Below are 25525 nucleotides of genomic sequence, written 5' to 3' on the forward strand. Positions count from 1 at the left end.
GACTGAATCTCCCGCAGAAAACTCACAGCTCCTATGTTAGGCACGTTACAGTGAACGCACCAGGACTCCCATTTAAATTCCAGGCCAATCCAAGCCTGTAGCAGGGGTGGGATTTTTCAGCCATGACAGGCAAAGTTTTCCAGCGACCCTGTCACTTCGACATCATGGCGTAGCGATGTGCACGGACGGCAGGGTCGTACTGGTGGGCACGGAGAAGTTCAGAACACAACTTTTGTGGATTTTTCTCAGAAAAAACGAGAAGACGAAACTACGGAAGCGCTGAAATTCTTCGAGAAGAGTTTGGGTACGCGTCCGTTTTGAGGCTACAGCTGTGATTTATTGTTGTAGTCTACTAAAGTTACCGTTTAGTCCGAACAAGCTGCCGCCGTTGAGGCTCGCGCAGATGCGCGCGCATGTCTCACAAAGCGACCGTTTTATGGTCACTTTTCTAACTTTTTATAACCAGCAGGTCCCTGAGCTGTTAGGTTTTGTCTGGTTAGTGAAATCTGACTCGTATTAGTGAAATCTGACTTGTTAACACTGTAAGAAACGAATGACGCAAAGTGTCCTAAATACCCGACTGTAGACAAAACGTTAATGTTTCAGCTTTACGATAAATATGTAACAGAAGCTAACTGGAAGAAGTCTGTTTATGACCTGCCACATATCTAATCTCTGCACTGTGCCATTGTTTTCCATCGCCTGAGGCTGCTCTTACCCTCTTTCCCCCTCTGTGTTTTTATCGGTTTCTAAAGTAACATTCATTTGGCTTCATTTGCCTTGCCCTAGGTGCTGAATTAGTGGGATTTAGCTTTAGTAGTGATCGTGAACTGCCCCCGAATGTGAAGTAGACTTTCTGGAGTTCCTCTAAGAGATGTGGAACTTAATCAGTTGTTGTGTTATAGTTTGGCCTTTTTGTTTCTTAAAAAAAGCTCTTGAAAGCAGCACACTTGTCTGGAAACCAGATGTTGCCAACAGTAATTTTGGGAGCTTTTCCTTGAATTCATTGATTTACTAACTTAATCCCCTTTTTAATGCTAATTGTAAGCAGTTTATGTCTTTGCTCTTTGTTATTCACACACTCCCAGGGGTCACTTTTCAGCATCTTCCTGTCTTCACCGCATTGCAGCCAAAAAAGGAAATGCAAGGAGTTTATATTAAGGAAAATTCCCCAAAAAACAAGCCTACTGTTGTTTGCAGCAGCATAACCAATCTTCTGTATGGCGTGTATATTATTCAGTGTTGCATTTTATTGCATGTGCATGAAGATGAAGGACTTCTTAGTCAAGTTAAGACACAAGTTGTGCATTTGTGAGTAATATGAAAAGAATGTGTGATTCCATCCAACACAAATGAACTTCTGCCACGACTGTGCACATACATGCAGGCAGGAAAAGCTCTTGGAAGCCCTTCTCACATGAAACACTTTATCTTAAAAACTACATTTCCACCTTTTGGAAGCTGTGTTTACATTGCTACATCACTAATTGCTTGAATACCATTAAGGTTTTTCATGATTTTATTTCCAGCCGGTCTAAAGATAGAGGAAAATTCCCTGTCCACTTTTCAAACCTCTTGCCGGGAGGTATAAAAGTAAAGATAGGCATCCAGGTATTCAGCCATGTTGGAAATAGCTGCAGGTTATTCCTGCAGGTAGCTGATGAATACTCTAAATGTGTCCACACATACACCAAATCCCTGCAGGCACAGGAGTTTACTGCTTATGGCTAAGTAAAGTAACCTCAATAAAAGCCCACTTTTAATCAGGAAAAACATTGGGAATATAGGTATTTTTTGGCCTCTTGTATATGATAAATATCTTAGATACTCTTCTGATTTCTAAATGAAAAGCAGTGAGTTGATTCCTTATTCTGTGCTAAATATACTGTTTTCTGTCTGTGGTAGAAAAGGAGTTTGGCTTTTGTCATAGAAAAACTGCATAAAGGTGAAGAATGAGTCAAGGCCTGCATGAGTCAAAACATATAAAGTGTTATTATGTGGGCCTACGCTGTCATGTCCACGGAAATTGCCACGTAACTTGGATAAAAACAGACTAAGTAAAACAAACTGTGGTGTGATTTTGGCCTGGTTTGTCTTTTCTAGTCTTTTCTAACATGACAGCTTTTCATCTCAGTACAGACTGCTATCAGTTTTTACAGGCACATGCAACTATCTGTGAAAGAAAATGAGCCAGAGGCTTGTGTTTTGTTGTGTGCTGCTGCTGCATGTGCTGAAGCATAGTTCGCTGGTCACGTGTAACTCAGGAATTAAGATACACTCTTTATTTTCTTTCTATACCACGAGTACCGGAGCTCTTAGGGGAGCACCCAGTGAAGTAGGGTTATGTTGCCTAAAGGGACCTGAGCTGCAGGATTTGAAAAGCAATTATAGTGGTCCACTCTCCCTCCTGTATTCATTGTTCTCTGCATGTCTCTGTGAATTACATGGCTGATTTCACCAAGGGGCTAAGCTGCTTTTGCATGTTCTTTCAGTTTACTTTTGAGACTAAAAAGAGTATGCAGGCAGGTGTCAACTGTAGCATTGCAATGCCGTTTTTTTTCCCCCTCCCTCCCAGCCTTTGTGTGCTTATGCAGCTCAGTCAAAACAAACCACTATGATGAACAATAGAGCTCTCTGTTTTGTCTTATGGCTGGTGTAAGTGGTGCTTATAGACAGGCAGACAGAGGGACTCTGTTTGAGAGCGATGCTTGCTCATTGGGAATTTTGAGATGTCTCCTTTGATGGCAGTCTTGGACAGATGCTTTACATGCATCATAAAGTAAAAATGCTTTGTTACAGTTTGTCATATATAATATGTACCTGTCTCTTTCAAATGGGGAAAATTATGACATTTAATGGACACTTATTTTGTAATTCAAAACAATCACTTGTCCCAGACCTTTAAAAAAAAAAAAAAAAGGGCACAGACTGTTACCTTGGCTGCTTTCTAGACAACCATCTTATGTTTACACATAACTAAAGCAACATGGAGGCTTCCTGGGACTTGAGGAAAGAGTGCATGTCCCTGTAATTAGGAATTCTTTTTGCTGTGTCCATCCTACATCCAGGATGAAGCTGTGGAAGTGCTCAGAAGGCTGTTTGCACTTATTAGCAGGTTTCAGAGGAGCATGTCTGGTCTTGAGCTGCTGTTTGAAGTATGTTTGCTAAAGGCCATGTGCTAACCCATATTTGCTTTTCTGATGTGATAGAAAAGCTGACTCAGGCTTTTGAAGGGGATGCCCTGCAGGTCTGGATTCCAGTTTTGTCTCATCATGATCCAAACTCTGTGCTGGCTGCTGTGAAATGCTGAGATATCGCCACAATAAAAGCCTTCCCTCAATCTGTTTGTAGTTTATGCATTTCAAGCAGTGCTGGCAGGATGTCCTTTTTGTTTTCTCAAGTTGCACAAACCTCACCAATAGCACACATGTCCATAAATCTGTAATGAGCCTGGAATCAAACAGCAGACCAGCAGCCAGGTAAACATTTCCGTATCATAAAATAATTTAATCTATATTTGCTTTGGCCCAGAGAACTTCATAAAAACAAGCTAAAAGAGCGAACCAAGCTGCTGCAGTACACAAACAGTCAGATTAGACAATAACTTTATTTTTTAATTCATTTTTTTTTTTTACCACTAGTTTGCAGGTAATTTTTATTGGCTCTTTGTAAACTGGCATCAGCTGAATGATAGATGTTCATCAGTCCACTCAGTCCTTTGTTGGTTATCATATCCCTGAGATGAGGATTCAAGCGTCAGAAACTGTTAAGGGAGCACTCAGCACTGGCAGTAGATATGGGCAGATGTTGTCCCATTGTTTCCGGTTTCACATCATGATGCTAACAGCATTCACATTCACATCAGCAGACTCTTAACATCTGAGATTTTACTTTTCTGTTTGTAATGACTAAAATATTGAAAAGCTGTTCTAATTTACTAATTTCTAAACTGCTTTTCTGCCTGCAAAAGCAAAGTGAGTGAAATCCAACTTTGTCAAAGTGTTAATTGAGCAGCTTAACCATGCACTGAGCAGTATACTGCGAACAGCAGCCAAAACAAAGCTTGCAAGGATGTTAACCAAGGATCCAAAGATGGCTCTGATGTTATAATTGTGTTAACAAGAGAGTGTAATTAAATCAAAAATGTACATTAGTACCCCTGCACACTACTGTAGCTGATATTATGTCAACTATTTCTTAGTTCTAGCTTCTAAATTATATTGACTTTTGAATTCGTGCTGCTTATTAGCAAACCGAATTCTTATATAAACTAGCATGATTTGTATAATTAATCAATTAGTCAGTTTAGTTTAGATTTTAGCTGACAACCATTCAAAGGTCATCCCTTGCAGGGTTTCTAATGGGTTGCAATTGATTTTTCGGGGTGTCTACACACACAGGCATGAAATATGTGCAGAAATATTTGTATACCAGCCCTCGTCCTTCCATGGAAACATTGTAAAATGCTCAAATTCTGCCCTGCCTTTTCTAAATGTCAGGTCTTTTGCAAAATGTGTAGTAAGCAGCTACTGTTGTTACTGAGAGAAGGATTTTTACACACATTCAGGATTTTACTGTTGGAAACCACCCAGCACTTTACTGTGGACCAGTGGCATGCTGGGTGCTCATCTCCTCTCAGTCTGCTGTGTGTTGTGTCGAGTCTTGTGTTTTAGTACATGCTTCTTTTACACATAATGGAAACTGTGACCACAGAAATGCTTAAATAACAGTGCTCAGTCTGTGGGTGGTTTCCATAAAGTCTGAAACTGGTGGAACGTCCCAGTGCTGGGCACTCCCAGGATTGAAGGTAGCTGAATAAAGAAGAGGTGTCAGTGGATGTTTGTGTGCACATGAACATCTCTATTTGCATGCTTAAACATGTACAAATATACAGCAGGGTCTTTCGAACATCAGAAGAGAAAGGGACTGCTGTGTTGTTTGGGCAAATCTCCAAGACTGGGACACGGAAATGCATCTTTATTTCAATCCAAACAAAGTTCCCACTGTCCTGTTGATAGGACATTCAGAACACCAGTGTTTTAGATATTGGTTTAATTTAATATTATGTGTGGCGTTCATTAGTTTTAGAAAATATACATGAGAACTCTTCAGCACAGAGTTAAAGAACAGGAAGTTAAAGGAACTCAACAAAGCACCTGATTTTGTTTGTTTTTTGTTTTGTTTTTTAAGCTGCCAGAGATGCTTGCTATCAGAGATGCTTGCTGCCAGAGATGCTTGCTTGCTATCATATAACCATGCAAAAACTGACTTATTTTTATACAGTCAAACCCTACTCAGAATGATGGTGTTTTACCAGCTGTTAAAGACTTGAAATTCATGGCTCAAAGAAACCCAACAGTATTGCAGCTGAATTAATGTTTAATGATACACAAAATTACTTTTTAATAAAACAAAGAGAGAACCTTGATCCAAGCAGGCAGTGTGTTATCAGATTTAGCCGCCTCCTCATAACACAACGTGTGTAAAAGTGATTTGGCTGCAGTTTTTAAAAAAAAAAAAAAAAAAAATTTCATTTATTTATTTTTTTTAAGTTGTGAAAAATGAATGTGGTTAGCTGTGACAGAAACAACTGGCATATCAAAATATGCATAACATCACATCAAAATTCTTAGCAAAACACAATTTTTATCTTACAGCACCACGGTGCGCTAGGTTTCTGCCACTTTGCTGCCATCCATACGTCAAAATTTGTAATCATGATCCCAACTGGGTCTCTCACAATTTTGATTTGCCTCTGCTAATCAGGAAGTTTTATTTTGTTTCGTTTTGTTTTTTGTGGCTCAAACAAGTTTTTAAAAATGTATGTCTGGTTAAAGCTGGAACATTAAAAAATCATCCTGTTCAAGAGTGAACTGGAAATACATAACAATAAAAGTTTATTTTATGTTCATGAGCAGGCATGTTTGAAAAAATAAAAAATCTGTAACCTGTAAGTTGAAATGTGAACTGTAGTTTAAAAAATAGTTTTAAAACATTTACTGTGTTTCGGGGCTAACCCATTAAACTGGTTTTATTGGTCTTTATAGGTTTGTCAGTGACTGAAGATGATGTCTGATGCCAGCGACATGTTGGCTGCTGCTCTTGAGCAGATGGATGGAATTATAGCAGGTAAGCCTCTCCCGTTAAAAAGCATCAGCGCAATATTTTACCATGACTTTTAGTACTCGTGAAAGCCTAAAGCAACAAAGTCTCTGCAGGTCTTCCAGGTTGAGTCAACATTGATAAGCCCTTATCTGGTGTCTTGTTATGGCTTGTTGCACAGCTGACATTCAAGCTGTCATGTGATATCTTGTGCTCCATCTAGCCTTTATTCTTTGCACTTTGAGTCTGTGTAACTCTAAACCAGTGGTTCTTAAACTTTTTCTACCCCTTTTAAAAGCTGGGAAAAGTTAATGCCCCACCCCATGTATTTATCAGTCTTTAGCAATAAAAGAATCCAAGTGAAGGTCAATCTCATAGCATCATTTTTTTTTTTTTTTTTTGGGGGGGGGGGGGGTCGTCCCTTCTTTTTTTTCTTTTTTTTACCTATGTAAATCTCATTCAGTCACCTATATGCATTACATTTCTCTCCATATCCCTTCCCCCCTCAGTGGGTCTATGCCCAGATGTCTGTTCACCTGTTCAGAGTAATGTTACAATGCTGGTAGTTGTGTGTGTGTGTGTATATATGTATATATATATATATATATATATATATATATATATATAACACAAATGACTTGGCATGACATCATTTGACATGAACTGGTGAAAAGTCGAGAGAAAAAAAAGTTCTTTAGTCTGATCAATCAGTATTGATGTGACGAGGTGTATTAGTGCTTGTGACATGGGTAACATGCAAATCTGTAAAGGTGCTATCAATGCTGCAGCTTAATTGTTATGTATTCTGCCATCCAGACAATGTCTTTAAGATCTTTGATTATGTTAGCAAGATTATGCCAAACCAGATTCTACTTTAATTAAAGTAGCAAAGGTCTATAAGAAGGGTCCAGAAAGGAGAGGCAAACCTGTTGTAAGGATGGAACATTTGTGACTTTGCCAGCCTTTTGTGTCCTCATCAGAAGGCTTAAAATGTTGCTTAAAAAAGGAGGTGATGCAACACAGTGGTAAACATGTTCCAACCTTTATGAAATACACTTTTTTTTTTTAACATACGCTTTTTCTTTTAATGACAGTTATTCAGTTTCAACATTTTTATAAATTGTGTATTCAGTGTTGGCTTTAAATAATGTGATTACATTTTACACAGCATCCCAACATTTTGGAAAATTATATTGTGTTCTTCAATTACTGTTAATGCCTGAGCCACAAAATGATTGACGTCCTCTGTAATCTAGCAGATGAGAACTTTTACTCACTAAAGCTTGTCAACAAACATCACATGCAGCATAAGATGACACTGCAGTCTGTCTCTGGACTAATTTTATCCTCATATTTATTCCTGTTGTGATTCTTTTGTCTCAGGTTCCAAAGCTATAGACTACTCCAATGGTTTGTTTGACTGCCAGTCGCCTACGTCACCTTTTATGGGTAGTTTGCGAGCGCTTCACCTTTTGGAAGACCTAAGAAGTGTCCTAGAGTTGATGGACTCGGAGGAAAGGGAGAGTCTACGATGCCAGATCCCCGACTCCACAGCTGACAGCCTTGTTGAGTGGCTCCACGGTCACATGGTAAGACTTGTGGATGTTAGAAATATCAGTTGGATTCATGGAAAGACATAAAGTTTATTAGCAGGTCTTTAGAAATTAAAGCAAACAGACCACTTTTTGCTCTTCTGCCATCCAGAAAAGTGTAGCCTCAGGGTAAACCGTTGTAGCGCTCGTGTTGCATTTTCTGTTTTTGAAATCGGTGCAAGTTGTGTAATCTTGCCAGATCTCTCTTGGAAATTAGATTTTTAATCTCAATGAGATTTTTTTACCTGGATAAATAAAGGACTAATAATAAATCAAAAAATCATGGAAGGAGTTTCTCCTGTGATGGCTGGGCATGACGTCCTTCAAACAAACTGTAGCACAGCTGGTTTGATTCTGATTGTTGCGTGTGCCAAATTAAAGCTGTATTAATACAGAACAGTGTGGGCAAACAGTCTTGTATCCAAGTCCACAAATGGCTTGTTTGCTAAGCGAAAACGCAGAACAATTGTCCTGTTCTGCTGGGTTCCCATGGAATCCAAGATGGATTAGCTGTATTGGTGTCACAGTTGATGTGCAGCAAGAAACGCACAGACTTCTTGTGAATCAGAGCAGTGACTGGCTGCAGGCCAGTGAGAGTTTTTGTGTAATGCTGTAACCCACTCTGTGTACAGCAGTCTGAATGTGAGCTCTCCATTTCAACCATGTAAGGTTTTATTTGTGCAGGGTGAAGTGGTGTAGGTGCTCAGGCACTTTTGATGTGAAGAAATTCAGCTGAGAACATTAGTAGACATTAAAGAGTTCTTCTAATAATTTATTTTTCTCTCCCCAGTCTAACGGACACATTTCATTGGGTGGAGGTGACCACTACCAGGAGAGGCTTTCACGACTAGAGAGTGATAAGGAGTCTCTTGTGCTTCAGGTACCTGCCTAGCAGTAATTCCATAATTTTACCATCTCCTCCACCGTCTATTTTCTGTAAAACTCCTGTGAAGCTCATCGATGTTACTTCTCCCTCTCATCGACCAATCAAAAACAAGAAGGGGCAGGACTTGCGTTATCAACACTGTAAACAATGGCAGGGGAGAAAACCATTTTTGTAACCTAGCAACATCAAGCATTGAAAGAAGTGCTCTAAAAATTAGGTCAGGGGTTTGACACACAAAAAACACTTACTGATAAATATTGTTTTACTTAAGAAAATACTCCTAGTACTTAAACCAACGCAGAGTTAAAAGGTGAAAATGGAGCACAGCCTGACGTCCTTAATAAACACAATAAATCTGCTGCTGCTCTGAAAACGTCAAGAAACTGCAAATTTCTGAATAATAGTTCACATAATGCTTTATTATTGAATTCATTTTTGTTTGTTGATTTTTAATGAATTTCCCTGGGGTGGCAAATGGTTACTAATGTAATTATTAGCCAGTGTTTGTATAATTTATGGGTAGCTACAGGTGGACTCTCCAGGATCTGGAAAGGAACTGAAACATTGTAAAACCTAACTGGAGGTTTCAAAGCTTGCTCGTGTTTCTGTCCCACATGCAAAAGATTTATTGCACTTGAACTGTGATCAGATTTGTTTAGTTCTCTCCCTCACTGTTTTTAGGAGCAGGGTATCTGTATGTGTTGATTGCATGATTCTACAGCTGCTGCCACCCCCGACGCACTAAGAGAGATTTCTCTTCTGACTTGAAACTCTTAAAAATCTATAATAGTACAAAGAGTGGAGCTGATAACTTTGGCTCGTCATGTTCTTTAATAACTTGGCCCTTGGTTTGTTTAATATCAGGCTTTGCTGTCCTTTCTAAAATGTGTTACCTTGTGTTCATGCAGGTGAGTGTACTGACAGACCAGGTTGAGGCTCAGGGGGAGAAGATTCGGGATCTGGACTTGTGTTTGGATGAGCACAGGGAGAAGCTCAACGCCACAGAGGAGATGCTGCAACAGGTCTGTGTGTGTTTGTGTGTTTGTCTTACACTCTGAGGACGGGAAGGCTGTTCCCAAACCAAAGCCCCCCAGTAGTAAAAGTTGCAAATGGACATATGGTGCAGATGTGTTTGGGTGGTGCTGACTCTCAACTGGAAGAGCTGAGTTCACACCCTCCTGTCAAGTAAACATCTACTGTGTGCACTGCTGTGCTAAGTTTATAAGTGGGTGTAACAGGGGCGTCTTGTTAAAACTGTTACTCATTGAGGTTTTGCAAATGACTTTTTGTGTCTCCACCTTTACACAATAATTCCTGTACTACCAGTGTTGTTTACACAGATTATTTGTTTGTTATTACAGGAGCTTCTGTGTAGAACTACTCTGGAGACTCAGAAGCTTGAGCTTATGTCTGAAGTGTCCAACCTTAAGCTGAAACTCAACAGTATGAAAAAAGAGAGGCTTGACTTTGATGACGGATTTAGGGACAGCGAGGTGAACTAATCCTCTTTGTTTCTGAATGTTTCTTTTCTATCTCACTTAACGCACACAGACACACGCACACACAGACACACACAGGCTCAACAATAATGAAACACTCATTTATTTTGTCTTAAACCTCGGGGAGAGAGGATCCCGTCTTATTATCAGTCTCAAAGTCATTTTTATTCCTTGTTAGTATTTGCTAAACTAGCCATTGACGGTATACCCACATTATTGTAATATTAATTGGATTTTTTTTTGTTACTTTATTAGACAAGGTTTTTATAAAGATGTTGTCAGTCATTTGTTTACTAGAGATGGGAAGCTCTCTGCTTCCCAGATAGACCGAGCAGAATGTCTGGAAAGCTTTCAAACACGTCATGGTCTTGTTGTAGCAGCGCGGCCATCTCTTCCACCCCGCTGGAACAAAAAGCTGCTGTCTGTGTTCCGCCTCACAGCACATAAATCACTTCTTTTCTACAGGCAGCTTCCCCTCATTTTGTCACTGCTGCTGCTTGGAAGCACTGATTTGCTGCTTTCAAATGCATTTGTAGTCACTTTATAGAACTTTTTGCTGATACAAGTCACATTTGCAAGATGGGAGCAGTTAATGAGATGTTAAAATTATTCACTTAAATTTCATTTTGGAATCTTAAGAGTTAAATTTTTATCTAGAGGACAAAAAAATGTGTGTGTGTGTGTGTGTGTGGGGGGGGGGGGGGGGGGGGAAATTATCCTTCAGTATTTAAGGTGTGACCTGTTCTTTGTTTCTTTTGTCAGGATTTGATTCTTGAAATTAATGAGCTGCGGTACAGACTGACTGAACTGGAGACTGAAAAACTACAGTATGAAAAGAAACTTAAATCCACTAAGGTGAGTCATCCCAGAGCACTTTACTGGCTGTGTATGTATCTTAAGGACTAGTTTTACCCTTTTTTTAAACAGCCAAAATCCACCATTCTGTTTAAAGTCAATACTTAACAGCTGAAATGTTCTTTTATGCCCTTTAAAAAAATGTAATATCTGTACATCTCTTGTTACCTGGATAAAGTTATTCATGCAACCATTTCAGCTGCTATTTGTATAGTATTATGCTGTAGTCACAGTAGGGAAAACAGTGGTTTGAGACCACAGCACAGCCAGAATTTTTGCAACTATGCAATGAGCATTTGGATCTTGTTGCCTTGGAAATGGTTCCTTTGCAGATGTGGACGAGGACTGTGATCACTCAGTCAGCTGGTATTTGCAGAGCGGCTTTGATGGATCAAAATGGTGATAATACAGTGTCGGTTTTAAATTGAAATGGGGTTGAGTTGGCATTTACAACCCTAATTCCTAAAAAGTTCAGATGCTGTGTAAAATCTGAAGGGGAGGGGGGAAACTGAATGCAATCTATTCATCCATCCATCTATGTTTTCTTTCGTTTATCCGGGGCTCTGTTACACTATTGGAGCAGCAGCCTAAGCAGAGAAGCCCAGACCTCCCTCTCCCTGGCTAACTCCTCCAGCTTTTTCAGGGAAATACCAAGGTGTTCCCAGGCCAGCTGAGAGATATGTCTCCAGCATGTCCTGCATCTGCCCTGGGACCTCCTCAAGGTGGCGGATGTCTCACCCAGGAGGCGCCCAGGAGAGATCCTAGTCAGATGCCCAAGCCACCTCAACTGGCTCCTTTCAACATGGAGGAGCAGCGGCTCTAATCTAAGTGTCTCCCGGATGGCTGAACTCCTCACCTTATCTCTAAGAAGAGGCCAGCCACTCAGTAAAAGCTAATTTTTCTGCCCCTTGTATCTGCGATCTCGTTCTTTCAGTCACTACCCAAAGTTCGTGACCATAGATGGGACGTACACCGACCGGTAAATTGAGAGCTTTACATTCACGCTCAGCTCTCTCTTCACCACAATGGACCCGCACAGCATCCGCGTCACTGCACCCAGAGCACCAATCTATCTTTCGATCTCCCACTCAATTCTCTCCTCCCTCATGAACAAGACCCCGAGATACTTAAACTCCTCAACTTGGGGCAGGAATTCATCCCTGACCCAGAGTGGGCATTCCACCCTTTTCCGCCTGAGGACAATGGCCTCAGATTTGGAAGTGCTGATTCTCATTCCCACTGCTTCACACTCTGCTCCAAACTGCTCTACTGTGAGCTGGAGGCCATCATCTGATAAAGCCAGCTTAATCACATCATCTTTGAAAAGCAGAGAGGAGATTCTGAGACCACTGAAACGAAAAGCTTCTGCCACTTCTACACCTCCTATGGACTTTCTGTCCATAGGAGTTCTAACTTTTTGGAATTTTTTTGTACTTGCAATGTGTTTGTGATTAATCTGCAAAAATTGCAAATCTGTTGACATATGTGGCCAATCTGTTGCTGTCTACGTACACAGAATTTTACATCAAAAAATGTATTTATATTCAGGGTCCAGCCAGAACATCATAAATTTGAAACAGAAATTTCAAAGTTCCTCCACAAATGGTGCCACACTGCTGCAGGATGGTGATTCAGCTTCTTCAAAATGACACTGGTGCTCAGCAGCCTTCCTTTTTATGTGGGATATAACCACAATGCAACCACTGACTTGAGTCCTCTATTGCAAAAAGGCTCATCATAGATGATTTGCACTCACTGGAACAGTGACTCTGATTGATTGCAGTGTAATGGGGTGTTATGAATTAGATGACATATTGACAAACCTTTACCAAATTGTCTGAGAAGGACTTCAGTTATTTTGAGTCAAATTGCCTTCTGCCAGGTAACTGATGCAATTGCTTTGAAGGTGGTCAGTCAGAGGCTGGGGGGTTACTAACCACCATGTTTTTTTCCTCTCTCCTGGTCACAAAGAGTTTGTCACCCTTTTGCCTCTTAATCCAATTCCATTAACAACATCTAAGATTTTTTCGTGTTATTTAGGATTTTTTTTCCTTCTCATTCAGAGATTCTCATGGCTGTTTGAATGCTGTGAATTTAGGTTTTGGTTGCAAAAGGAAACGAGTTCAAATATCAAATGGACCCTTAATTGTTACAACACAGACAAGAAAATTGTTTGTTTTACAGTTTGAAAAGAGAAGTTAACCAAGAACACAAAAAGCTAAACTAAACTAGGTGAAGGCCAGCTGACTATCAGACTGCCACCACCCTTTTATATGCTGACGTTAGAAAAGGTGAAGGAGTGACTCTGCTTACTAGAATTTTCCAGATGATTGCTTTGGATGTTTTCTATCGTATGCTTCTTGAACTGCATGTAGTAACTGCGTGTAGCTTTGGGGGTTTTGTTGTTTGTTGCGGTGCCTACTTTTAATCTGCTTTAGTGGTCATTTTCCTGGAAATTTAAATATTCAACATTTCTTGATCTCTTTTTATCTTCTCTCCTTCCCATTTCTGTTTTCTTCTTCTTTCCGTGGCTTGTCTCTTTACTGCTAGTCACTAATGGCCAAGCTTTCTAGCCTGAAAATCAAAATGGGCCAGATGCAGTATGAGAAACAGAGGAAAGAGCACAAACTCCAGGCGATGAAGGTCGGCTTTTCCCAGGATGACTGTTGTGCTTGCTGTATGATTATAGTTTCTTGACCTCTCCCTTTGGCACCTCTTCTTCTTCTTCTTTTTAATTTTTGAGGCATAAAACGATTAAATCTGGTTAGATTCTGTTTTCACGCTCAAAAATGTATGTATTTTTGCAAATAATTTACTTGACCACGCATCACTGCATTTTGCTATAATGCATGGTTAAGTCAAGTGCAATCAGAAACACCACTTCCTTAAGTCTGCATTTACTAGGCACCAATTTTAGCAAATGCTAATTTTTAAACCACAAGTATGCTTTAATGCTGGGCTTTTGTTGAGAGTTGGCAGAGTTCTTCTTTCCTATCCCTCGCTACAATTGTCCCACTCATTTCCTTTTTCTTCTTTTTTTAATCCACTCTATTATAACATGTACAAGATATGTCTCTGTGCTTGACTCCTGCTTTGGTCATTTAAACATGTTGGTGTTTTCTTTTTAGAAATGGCTTGCATATTTAATAATATCCAAACACTTCCAGAGATCGGTGTTTATCACCCTCCTCATACTTGTTACCCTCCTGCAGCCTGTGTGCCATGTCGTGAACCCCTGTGTTTTGGTTTGTTTGGACTGGGAGTGGGGGAGGTGGCAAAATCTTCTCACTGTTGTCCCCTGGTGAACAGGAGGAGCTATCCATACTGAGGCGGCAGCTGGAGGGCAAAGACGGAGAGATGAGGAGACTGCAGGACGAGACGGGCTTCAAGGCCATCGGCTTGAACGGTGCAGAGCCCACAGACAGAGGTGGGGAAACCAGACAGATCACACGCCTCGCTGAAGATCAGCATTCCTGATGTTTATTTGGAGCAAGTTTTTACTTTATAATTTCTTGTCCTGTTTAGTCTCTCATCCAGATGAAACTCTTAGAAAGAGGCTGAAAGAAAAACGTAAGGGGGGTTTTTATGTCCGTGATTTTATTATTGCACTCACCTCCACCCCTATTTGCATGAACGAGCATGAGCCATCTGAACTCTGCTTGTCCATTATAACCAGTTGCAGTGCTAGTACCCAACCACAGCGCGCCACATCTCAACTTTTTTTTTTTAATGGCACTGTCACTGAGTTTTTAATGCCCGGCTACAACAGCAACAAGAACAGTTTGCCTTGTGTTGTTAGCAGGAATGAAGAATGAACTGTTTGTTGTGACCCTTCAGACTGCTTACTCCACCTTCTGACTCATGTCTTCCAACGTTAATCACCTACCTCTCTTCACCAGCAACCTGTGTGTGCGTGTGTGCGCACCCTGCTAACCTGTCCTGCTGTTGTGCTTTTCAGTATCTTTCATGTACAGCTGTCTTAATAAATGTCCACTTTCCCATCAGTTATATATACTTTACTCTACATTCATCTGTATACAACAGTTTCATTTTTCATGCACAGCACACGCACTCTCCATGATTCTCTATATTGAAGTACAAATTACAAGTGTCCATTTTAAGAATCCTATTGACTAAAGCAAAAACACAAGCTACCTTCATGTCTTGAGCATACCTTTTAAACATTTACAGTGCAGGTGAGGAAAAATAAGCGAGGCCCCCAAGTTTAATAACTAGTCAAACTTTTCTTGGATAGAAGTAACCTTGAATAAACATTTGTAGCTGTAGACCAGACCAGTTTAATGTTTAACAGACAGTTTATCCTTAGGACTGCTTCTGCTCAGCCAGATTCTCAAAATGTTTCAGTATAAAGGAGTTTCTTGAGGTCATTCTGCAGCTTTTCTATCAGGTTCACTCCAGAAGAAGGATTTTCTTTGTTTGTAGTCATCCTTGAGTAGATTTATGTCAAAGTTTTGGCCTTTTGTTTCACTGCCAACTAGGGATGCAATGATACCAATTTTTTCAAACCGATACGATACCGATAGTTGGATCTGAGTACTTGCCGATACAGAGTACAAAAAACGATACTTCTACCACACACACACACACACACACACACACACACACACACACACACACACACACACACACACACACACACACACACAAATACAATGAATTGGAAGACAGGTTTTATTATATTCCCTGCCGATAAAAAATAAAATCTTAATAAAAATGACCACAAAAAAATTTCAAGTGAAAAATAAGCACTTCTGTTAAATTATTGCAGAGTCTCCACATTGTAATTTTACAAAATATCACTGAACTATTGGCACCGTCTTGAGCTTTCAGAATAATAAATAAACACTTCTGTTTGGAATAAAATAAATACAAATTAGGTTTGCGAATAAAATAAACTTTTAAATTATTGCAGAGTGTCCATATTGTAAACAAACAAACAAAATAATTATTATTAAATAAATAATAAAATATAAAAAGTTATAAAATAAATAATAAATAAAATAATAATTGGCCCCCTAGTGGCCAATCTAAAAAACTACAACAGAAATGACAAGCCATCCTCTGATTAATGAAATAAGTTGGTATCGGTTAACTTTTACGAGTATGAGTACACACACACTTTACAGTATCGGCCCCGATACCCGATACCAGTATCGGTATCGGTGCATCCCTACTGCCAAAAATAACAGTTTGAGAGATATAAGCATAATTTGCAGTGTAAAAAAATTAGGAAACTGAACAAGTGGAGGACAAAAAAAGTTCTGTTCATCCATCTGTTTTCTGAAGTATCAGAAATGTTCTCAGTGAAAGGGTGGCTGTGAAGAAAGAAGGGAAACTGGTAGAAAAGGCTGAGGTATGCCAAAATACACAAGTACTGAAAGGGACCGCTAACAGAGTGTGTGTCAGTGTGTTGAAAAGTGGAAATGTTTGAGCAAAGGTTAACATGTAAAACACCCGCTCACACCAACACTGTGTGTACGTTTGGTTTCTAAAAAGCAGTGTGGCCGTGATGTTGCTGGACTGACAGCCTGTAATGTTGCATCCTGTATGTTTAAATTTTACATATCCTCACATTTTAACACCCTCAAACTTCACACCAGGAACTCTTTCAGTAATCTTTTTCTCTCCTCTCTAGATGTGGAAGTCCAGAGGATGAAGAAGGCAGTGGAGTCTTTGATGGCAGCAAATGAAGAAAAGGTACATGTGACCAACTAGGATTCACCGTGTATCACATCCCAGCTACCCAAAGCTGCTCCCGGGGGGGATAAACTGACCTCATTTTTCTTTTTCATTACCTTTTCCTTTGCAGGATCGTAAAATTGAAGAACTGAAACAGTCACTGCTGCGGTACAAGAAAGTACAAGACATGGTGATGTCCGTGCAGGGAAAGAAAGGTTAGACTCAGACTTACAATCTAAAAATTTAAGTATTTTGACAAATTTACATAAAATTTGATTCACAGCATTTAAAAACTGACATTAATGATGTGCTAAAATAATGCATTTTAAGCTTTAGCTGCCACACAGACCCTTCAGCTATCCCTGGGTTGCTTGCCTTTTCCCCTTGTTGTTTGTATAGTTTTGTGTGCGAAAACTTTTGAGCTACTTCAGACATCTTGTGAACAGGATCATGTGTTAAATAATTTGATTTTATATTTTGGTCCATTACAGAAACAAAGACAAATGATAATGAGCACATTGAGAGTTCTGGTGATGGATGGGCCACAGTCCCAGCTAGCCCTCCGTCTGTGGAGTCAGAAAAACAAGAAGGCACGGATGCTGAACAACTGAGAGGGAAAAGCCCAGATGAGGTTTGTGGAGAGGGAGAGGAGATGCAGCAAAGGGCCACGGGTCGGTCTCAAACTTGGTCTGTGCGTCTCAGTCATGTGGCATGCGGTTGCCTGTTCACCCACTAAGCTAAACTGGCACCCATGGTATCACTATTTAAATAGCAGAGAACATGAGATATTTTTAATTTTGCTTTTACTCTTTTTCCTCCCCTGGAGCGACTTCACATATCATTAAACTCTAAAGTGCTCAGTAAAACAATCTCACAAAAACTTCACATTAATTTCACTCCTTTGGAAATGAGTGTTGAAGAGCTGGACAACCAATTAGTTGAATAACATCTTTTGTCAGATCTCTGTATGCAGATTTAGACTGTTCTCAGGGACTCTGTAGAGTTTTTAAGTCACAGTTTTAATGCATTTAAATCTTCTTTTGTCTTTCTGACTCAGATGGAAAGCCCCAGTGGACTAAGTGAAGAGCCCTCGCCTTCACCCAGCCCGTCTGATCCAGAGAGAATGTCAGAATCTGAACCGGCAGATGCAGAAAGGTAAAGATTTTATGTGTTATACATGACTTTGTTTTTCTTTTAACAATATTTTTAATTTACAAATTTAAAAAACAAATAACCGGAGAACACTAGACGCCAAAGAACCAAACAAACAGCAAATCCAAACATGGCAAACCATGAATCCTAGTGGAATCTCTTTCATATTCTTCACTGACGAACACAGTGAAATGGTGCTCATTCTGCCTGCATGTGTCTTGTATTTATATTAAAATGCTGTAACTTGCCAGGAATTACATATTTTCACATTAAAATCTCAGAGTATTGGAAGCTCTCACTGCAATTTACGCTATAAATAAAGTGTAAATTTACACTAAATTGTGGTAAGAGCGGTGAAGCATGCTGTTTAATGCACGTATATGTTTAAATTATCCGGGGCAGTCCATGTGGCGTTGCACCACGTGTTTGACGTGTCACTGAGTGCTTGTTCTCATCTAATTTCCTGTCACACTCCACTGCAAAATGAACACAATGGAGCATTTAATAAGTATAAGGCATGGTATTGTGCATTCAAGGAAGGAGAAAGGAGTGTGATTATTGTTAAGGATTGGTCATCTCCTTAGTATTATTTATTTTATTTTATTGTGAATGCATGTTTGCATGCTTGTTAGTACGGAAGTATAAAGACGTAACATATTAGGATCGACTAAACCATTCACTTGACAGATGCTGCTGTAGTCCTTGTGAGCAGGCTGACACATGTTTTGTCCATTTCCTGCAGATGGTGTGTCGGGAAGTATCTACGTGTGGTTAATAATGTCCTGTAGACTCGCACTGCTAAGTGAAGTATAATGTTTAAAGTGATTTGCGTTGTGCTTTCAGCAGTCAAGAGAACACAAAGACTGTGACTCAGGATCACCTGGATGGGAGTAAAAGTGAGCAGGTATGGGCAGAAATGACGTTGGCTAAAAACTGAAGACTGATTTTTGTCTATTGTGATTTTTTTTTTTCGCATTAATTTACCTCAAACTGCTTTTTCCAGCCTTACCCATTTTTTTTCTTTCACATTTGAATTGTCTTTCATTTTAGTTTTTCTAAAATGACAGAATCTGTATACAAGCGATGTTTTTGTACTCTCAGAAGACAAGTGAGGAGATCGGTAGCATCAGTGAAAAGCCACCCATAAATCCTTCAGCCACCTTACCTGCCACCGTAGAGGACGATCCCTTTGGCTCGAGAAAGGCTCGGTCGTCTTTTGGAAAAGGTTTCTTCAAGATCCGCGGAGGCAAGAAGACGACCAGTAGCCCAAGCCTCGGTGAGTGCAAACGGCATGATTTGAGATCATGGAGTTAGTGGAAATGTGCTTTGTTCAGCTTTTAACCCACTACATGGTGAGAGTTTCTTCACATTTTTTTCTCCCCCTCCAAGACACACCCATGGAGTACAACTATATGGACCAAGACCATAATTTACAGCCCACAGGCTGTGGTCCCAGTTTAATTATGGAACTGTGTTTCTTGGCTGGTGTTTGTCCTTCGTCCTGTCTATGTGCTTTTTATATTTTGTGTGTGTGGGTGTTGTACACTTGTATATCTGTATCCCATCTCCCCAATCCCGTTATTATTTCACTCATAATTTCTGGCCTCTTGTTCTTTTCTGTTGGACCCTGTCCTGTGTGTTGTGCTCTTTGTAACACATGAAGACCGCAGCAGGAGTGCGAGTGCGCCTATGCTAGGTACAGTATAGATCACAAGTCACGGTAGAGTTGCACTGGTTGTCCAGAGAAAGCAAACTGCTGAATATTTCTTTCTGCAATTTCTGATCTCATCCATTCAGCTGACATCTTCTTTTAGTTTAATAGCTGCAGTACTTTGTCTCTGTTCTTTGTTGCACAAACTTCTGTACCTGTGTATGTTGAGTGTGCTGTAGTGTACGTAGATTTTGCCATGTTCCTGCATGTTTTTGCCTACACTCCTTTGTTTCTTTTAAAGCTTTCCCCGAGCACAAAGCTGTGCTGAGATCCAGGTTATTCGATAAAATAATTTAAACGGCTCTCAAAGACCTTCCAACTAAATCTAAAACAAAGTAACAATCCTTTTCTCAGGCAGTGAACAGTGTCTGCATGCATGCCATTCTAGAGAGCGTATCGCTTTGCTCACAGTGACCTCTCAGGAGTCGTCATGTGCCTGTCTCAGTGTTTTCTGGCTCTTTGCACTGACCCTGTGCAGCAGCTCTGTCTGCCTTATCCTCATGATGCTGATGCTGATCTGCTGGCATTTGTTTGCACAGCTGAAACAGAACGACAGGGTACGGACCATCTCGATCTGGCAGGGCTGCCGCAGAGGTCGAACAACAGCGACAGCACACACACGCTCCCCACTACTCCAGAAAGCAGAAAAAAATCCAAAGGAATAAAAAAGCTCTTTGGGAAGTGAGTAGAAAACCTGTAAACATCCTCCCTCTGAGTGTTCTTTTTTTTAAGTATTTAACTTTAATGTTTTATTGTTCAGGTTAAAAAGGAGCCAGTCTACCACATTTAACTTGGATGACAATCTACCAGAGGGTGAGTTCAAGCGAGGAGGAGTGCGTGCCACAGCAGGACCCAGACTGGGTTGGTCTCGTGACCTTCAAAGAGTCAACAAGTGAGCCAGTGCATTCAGCATGAATAATGAAAGTCACAATGTGGTTTCCTTGTTTTGAATCTGTGTTGTACAGTGAAATGTAGTGTTTGTTTGAATAATAAAGATGTAACAAGTGCATGTACTACAAGTGATCTACGTCCACAGGGGCGTGTCTGCATGCCTATTTCATTGTTGACTCTTCTCTTTTCTTGTTTAGTGACGTAGACGCTCCCTTTGCACGCTGGCCGAAGGATCAGGTGTGCGACTGGCTGCAGGAGCAGGGTCTTGGTCTTTATGTAAACATGGCTCGCGTGTGGATCTCCTCTGGACAGACGCTGCTACAGGCCTCGCAGCTGGACCTGGAGAGGGTGCGATGAAGCAGAAGAATTTAATAAATTTACCAACACTGGAAGAAAAGCATTCCTGCCCTGAACTTCCTGTGTAGTAACTGGGGAATGTTGTGTGTTTAATCCAAACTTGTGGATGTTTAGGAGCTGGGCATCAAACAGCCGCTGCACAGAAAGAAGCTCCAGCTGGCTCTTCAGGCCCTCGGCTCAGAAGAGGAGGACAATAAGGGAAAGCTGGACTACAACTGGGTGACAAGTAAGTACCAGCTGCTAGTCGAAGATATGAGTCTGCTGGTCTGTTTTTTATGTTTGTGATGTTTTAGTTGATGTTCTACTCGAGTTAATAATTCATGTAATTTTCTTTGCTCTTCTCAGGATGGCTGGATGACATCGGCCTGCCTCAGTATAAGACCCAGTTTGATGAGGGAAGAGTGGACGGTCGCATGCTGCACTACATGACTGTGGTGAGTGCCGATAGGAGACATTCACTCCCCTCACAGACCCTGTGGATAAGCTGGGCTGATGACTCCAGTGTCACCTCATGTTAGTGTTACTGCACAGAGCTCCAGTGGTGATGGAAGCCTCACTACAAAGCAAGTTTAATAAACCAGGAATATGTTTTTATTAGGAGGATTAAAAAAGTCTAATTTTTTTACATAGACTCTGAGCACTTACACCAGTGGATGGAGAGGTCAATAGCAACAATACTTCTTTGCATACAGACATTTCTTTTCACATCATGTTATGGAAAAAAAGAGCAAGAGAATTTCTCTTCCACCTCTTCTGTTCTGCCTCACAGCGGACTAAACCCTCCTTACGTTGACAAAAAACAGCTGGTTTCAGAAAATTTAACAGCGAAATAATTAAAAGCTTGAAAAGGAAAAAATGTCAATACAAAATGTAGTCAACTTCTGAAAAGAACGGTGCAGACGCAAAGTAAAAATGTTTGGTTTGTGCATTTTCTCACTTGGCCCTCATGGTGCTCCCTCAAGGTAAGTAAGCTTTAATACTCATTCTTAAATGTACCCTCTTCTTAATCCTGGTGTTGAAAAAAGCGCAAACTTTTTCTCTTTTCTTTTGCCATTGGTAAGTCAAAAATTCAAGTTAACAACTTGAAATTTCAAGTTAGTTTCTCAATTTTCAGTTCAGAAGTTTGAGAAAATGGAAAAAACCTGTGTTTTCTCATCACAATTTTTGCTGTGTGGATGGCAAAGAGTTTGTTTTTTTTCCAGTGGTAGAAAGGAGCTTCCATAACCTTGGCCTTAAGTAAAGAACATTTACAGCAAATAGCGCCTCAGTGCTCTGGGAAAGGCAGTAAGACCCCCTTACAGTCTGTGAACTGAACTTCATGGCATCTATTTTAATTATTCTCCCAGAGAACTGATTGGTTGGTATGCTCTGCTCTTAGAAAGCTCTGATCTGTTATTTCAAACAATGTTTCGCAGGAACGGGTAAGATGTGCAGCATGAGTTTGTGCACTTTAAAAATAAAGTTTCCTCTCTAATCCCAGATTCACCCTCTCAGGTATTTGTATTTCGGCTCTCTGATCCTGTTCAAGCTCTGATGTCTTGTGTTTTTAAGGACAATAATCACAGTTTAGTCAATTTTAGAGCAAATCACTGATATCTGTCTTTGTCCAACAGGATGACCTGCTTTCCCTGAAGGTGGGCAGCGTTCTGCATCACCTCAGCATCAAGAGAGCTATTCAAGTCCTCCGACTCAACAACTACGAGCCTAACTGCCTCCGTCGCCGGCCGTCAGACGAGGTGCGTTCGCTTTAACAGCCTGTTCTGCTGCTCGGCCCACTGACTTTACATACTCATAGCTATGTGTGAACGCACTGTGCTTGTGGTTTGTACTTTGTGTCTGTAGAACAACATTTCACCGGCAGAGATTTCCCAGTGGACCAACCACAGGGTGATGGAGTGGCTGAGGTCTGTGGATCTCGCTGAATATGCTCCCAACCTGAGAGGCAGCGGCGTCCATGGGGGCCTGATGGTGAGAGAGTTAGTTGTTAATTTCCCTGGAACAGCAGACGCTGTCCTGGGTTGTGTCCGCTCCTAATACACCAAATTCCCGCTCAGGTTCTGGAGCCACGGTTCAATGTGGAGACGATGGCTTTGTTGCTGAACATCCCCCCCAACAAGACTCTGCTGCGGCGCCACCTTGCCACACATTTCAACCTGCTTATTGGCTCAGAGGCCCAGCAGCTCAAACAGGAGTGTCTCGAAAACCCAGACTACACTTTGCTTACTGCAACCACTAAGGTCAAGGTAAAGCACGAGTTCCCACAGACAGACTGTCCTCTCTTACTTACAAGTACTGCAACTACTTCTCAGAGTACTTACAAGGAAATTATGTTGGAAATGCTTTTTCCTACGTATTTTCTTTAAATGGGTAACAAGTTGAGAGATTTGATTTGACAACGTGATATTAAAGTTTAGTTTCTCATGGAAATTAAATGTGCCCACACATTAATTTAAAGGAATTTTAAGTCACTAAAACTGGCATCAACCCTGTAACCATAAAATCATTGCCAGAAAATTCAACATTTTAAGTTTTTGTTTGTTTGTTTTGTTTAAATCTTGTGATATCAGTTTATGTCAGTTTGCATATGATTTTTAGTTCGTATCCTTTTTGCTCCATCTGGCGTTTTTGTGCAACATATTACTTAAAATTTTATTGTGCAATTTATTCCAGGAGGAAAAATGACACTGATGATGCAGAGGTCTCAAAAACTCACTGATCAAATATTATGACCTTTTTGTGTTTTTTCTAAATCAGAGGTTGGTATGTGTGCGTTCCTGTGCAAATGTATGTAGTACTTACCTGTCCTCTCTGTCCGGTTCACACCAGCCAAAGAAACTATCATTCGGTAATTTTGGCGGTCTGAGGAAGAAAAAGCAGGAAGAGAACGAGGAGTATGTGTGTCCGATGGACGTGGAGATGCCAAAGGGTCGGAGCTTCCAAAAAGGCTTCGAGCTCCAAATCTATGAAGATGACCTCGACCGGCTAGAACAGGTGAGCTTATTCTTCAGCCTTCAATAATGGTTTGCTTAATTTAAAATTAAAAAAAAAAGTCATATTAAATTTGTGCTCTATTGCGTTCTGCTCACAGATGGAGGACTCTGAGGGAACCGTGAGACAGATTGGTGCTTTCTCTGAGGGCATTCAGAATCTGACGGTGAGAACCAGGAACAATTACTCACTGATTATTGCTTCTGATAGTAAACTTAATGCTTAATGCTCACCTACCGCCTACTGGTGTTGGCCAGAAGGGCCGATGGCGCGATATGGCAGCCTCGCTTCTGTCAGTCTGCCCCAGGGCAGCTGTGGCTACAACTGTAGCTTGCCTCCACCAGTGTGTGAATGGGTGGATGACTGGGTGTGTAAAGCGCTTTGGGGTCCCTAGGGGGGGCTAGTAAAAGCGCTATACAAATACAGGCCATTTACCATTTTCTCTCGTTTACCAGAGCATGCTGAAAGATGACGAACTCTTCAAAGAGATCTCCAATTCTCCGAACCCCAGCGTAACCGACGACGACTCCAACGCATGAGGCTGTCAGCATCAGACCTGATCCTGCTGTGAATGAAACTCTGTGCCAACCCTCTCCACTTGCACACACACGTCTCAACAAAAAAACAAGAATGCTCCCACATTTTCCTCATTTTTAGTGTTACATTCAAAGAAGAGCCAAAAGTATTAGCGTCGTGTCTTTCTAGTTGATTTTTAAATGTTGAAGCCTTCGGTCCAGAGGCCACTTTCACTCCTGAACTTAGTCTTCATTACTCCCGACTGATGTCAGAGGGAACATGTAGGATAACACCACTGTTTGCCTGCCAGCTGGTTTCTGGAGATATTATTACTGTGTTCTATTCGGGTACTTTCCTGTTTTAACTGAAGTGAAAACCACCAAAAATAAATTTAAAAAAAAAACATCTAGAAAATGCCTATATAGATTTAATATATGACTTTTAAATTGCCTTTTGACTGTGGCAATGCTATAAGAAAGAGTTGGACTAGAAGTGATGTGTTGAGACTGTTTCCATTTTGAAGTTATAAAGAAAAAAACCCTCAAACAGCTGCTATGTTTTCTACACAACTGAACCCTGCTAAAGAAATGAGAACAGTCTTTAAATATTATTCTGTCACTTATACATTTACAAATGTGCATATACAGTATAAAGCAAGAATCTCGCTGCATGTTTTGAAACTTCAACACAGTCATATAAGAACTCATCATTGTTTTTACCAAAAAATGATTTTTAATGGAAACCTGCAGTTAATTCTGGGGAAATGTTGTGCTGCAAGGAAACGTCTGGTTTTCTCAAAGCGATAATGCCCTCTGCAGCTCTCCACCTTCCCTGAAAGGATGTCTTTTTTGTACACTTATGCAATTAATAAATCAATAAAGTAATTTAAATACGTTTGTTTTCTTTGAAGAAATTAAATCTACACCTGTCACAATGTCAGATTTTTTTCAAGAGTCTGGGACTCAAGAACTCTCTAATGTTGACAGATAATTGGAGATAAAAAATCTGCTCTACACAACTGCTCTGTAATCAGGATTTCTGTGTTTTGTTCAACGATTAAATCCTCCACAAAGACTTTTATTTATAGAGCCTCAATTTTATTGTCACAAAGAGACGGAGAATGGTTGTTCCTCTTTAGCACTCGGTTCTGGAGTTTACCCTTTACAGCATCCAGGCCTGACATTGTTTACCACTGTGAAGTGGCACAAAATCTGAATGCTGCTAAGTTTAGATGTGTGAACTGCTGTGGTTCTAAATGACAGAACACTCAGTAAAC

The 25525-nt window shown here is 40.5% G+C and overlaps 1 protein-coding gene across 8 annotated transcripts; it reads left to right on the plus strand.

The window, feature by feature from the left end:
• The first annotated feature begins 110 nt into the window (after window positions 1-110).
• On the plus strand, window positions 111-25143 carry ppfibp1b (PPFIA binding protein 1b). 8 transcript variants are annotated; one of them, XM_087842987.1, is made up of 28 exons: window positions 111-304; window positions 6048-6129; window positions 7486-7691; window positions 8485-8574; window positions 9489-9602; window positions 9942-10073; window positions 10842-10934; window positions 13485-13577; window positions 14244-14361; window positions 14460-14504; window positions 16591-16652; window positions 16765-16849; window positions 17126-17265; window positions 17692-17789; window positions 18630-18690; window positions 18888-19062; window positions 19450-19482; window positions 20037-20178; window positions 20258-20389; window positions 20586-20736; window positions 20860-20971; window positions 21091-21179; window positions 22359-22481; window positions 22588-22713; window positions 22800-22988; window positions 23572-23736; window positions 23834-23899; window positions 24189-25143. In XM_087842987.1, exons 2-28 carry the CDS (start codon window positions 6066-6068, stop codon window positions 24270-24272), a joined length of 2988 nt encoding a protein of 995 aa, XP_087699113.1. In that variant the 5' UTR covers window positions 111-304; window positions 6048-6065; the 3' UTR covers window positions 24273-25143. The 8 variants fall into 8 exon arrangements, with proteins under 8 accessions (XP_087699113.1, XP_087699107.1, XP_087699108.1 ...); XM_087842981.1 differs by lacking the exon at window positions 13485-13577; XM_087842982.1 differs by lacking the exon at window positions 13485-13577 and having other exon boundaries at window positions 18891-19062.
• The last annotated feature ends 382 nt before the right edge of the window (window positions 25144-25525 follow it).

The sequence above is a fragment of the Neolamprologus brichardi genome, chromosome 7 (assembly GCF_056152115.1).
Source record: "Neolamprologus brichardi isolate AB-2024 chromosome 7, ASM5615211v1, whole genome shotgun sequence".
NCBI classification, from domain to species: domain Eukaryota; kingdom Metazoa; phylum Chordata; class Actinopteri; order Cichliformes; family Cichlidae; genus Neolamprologus; species Neolamprologus brichardi.

Bases quoted from the DNA above. Each gene is read 5' to 3' on its own strand.
- ppfibp1b (XM_087842987.1), top strand. From the start codon at position 6,066: ATGATGTCTGATGCCAGCGACATGTTGGCTGCTGCTCTTGAGCAGATG. The intron at 14,362-14,459 runs GTGGGGAAACCA...TGTCCTGTTTAG, and splicing joins TGCAGAGCCCACAGACAGAG to TCTCTCATCCAGATGAAACT. The intron at 23,900-24,188 runs GTGAGAACCAGG...CTCGTTTACCAG, and splicing joins AGGGCATTCAGAATCTGACG to AGCATGCTGAAAGATGACGA.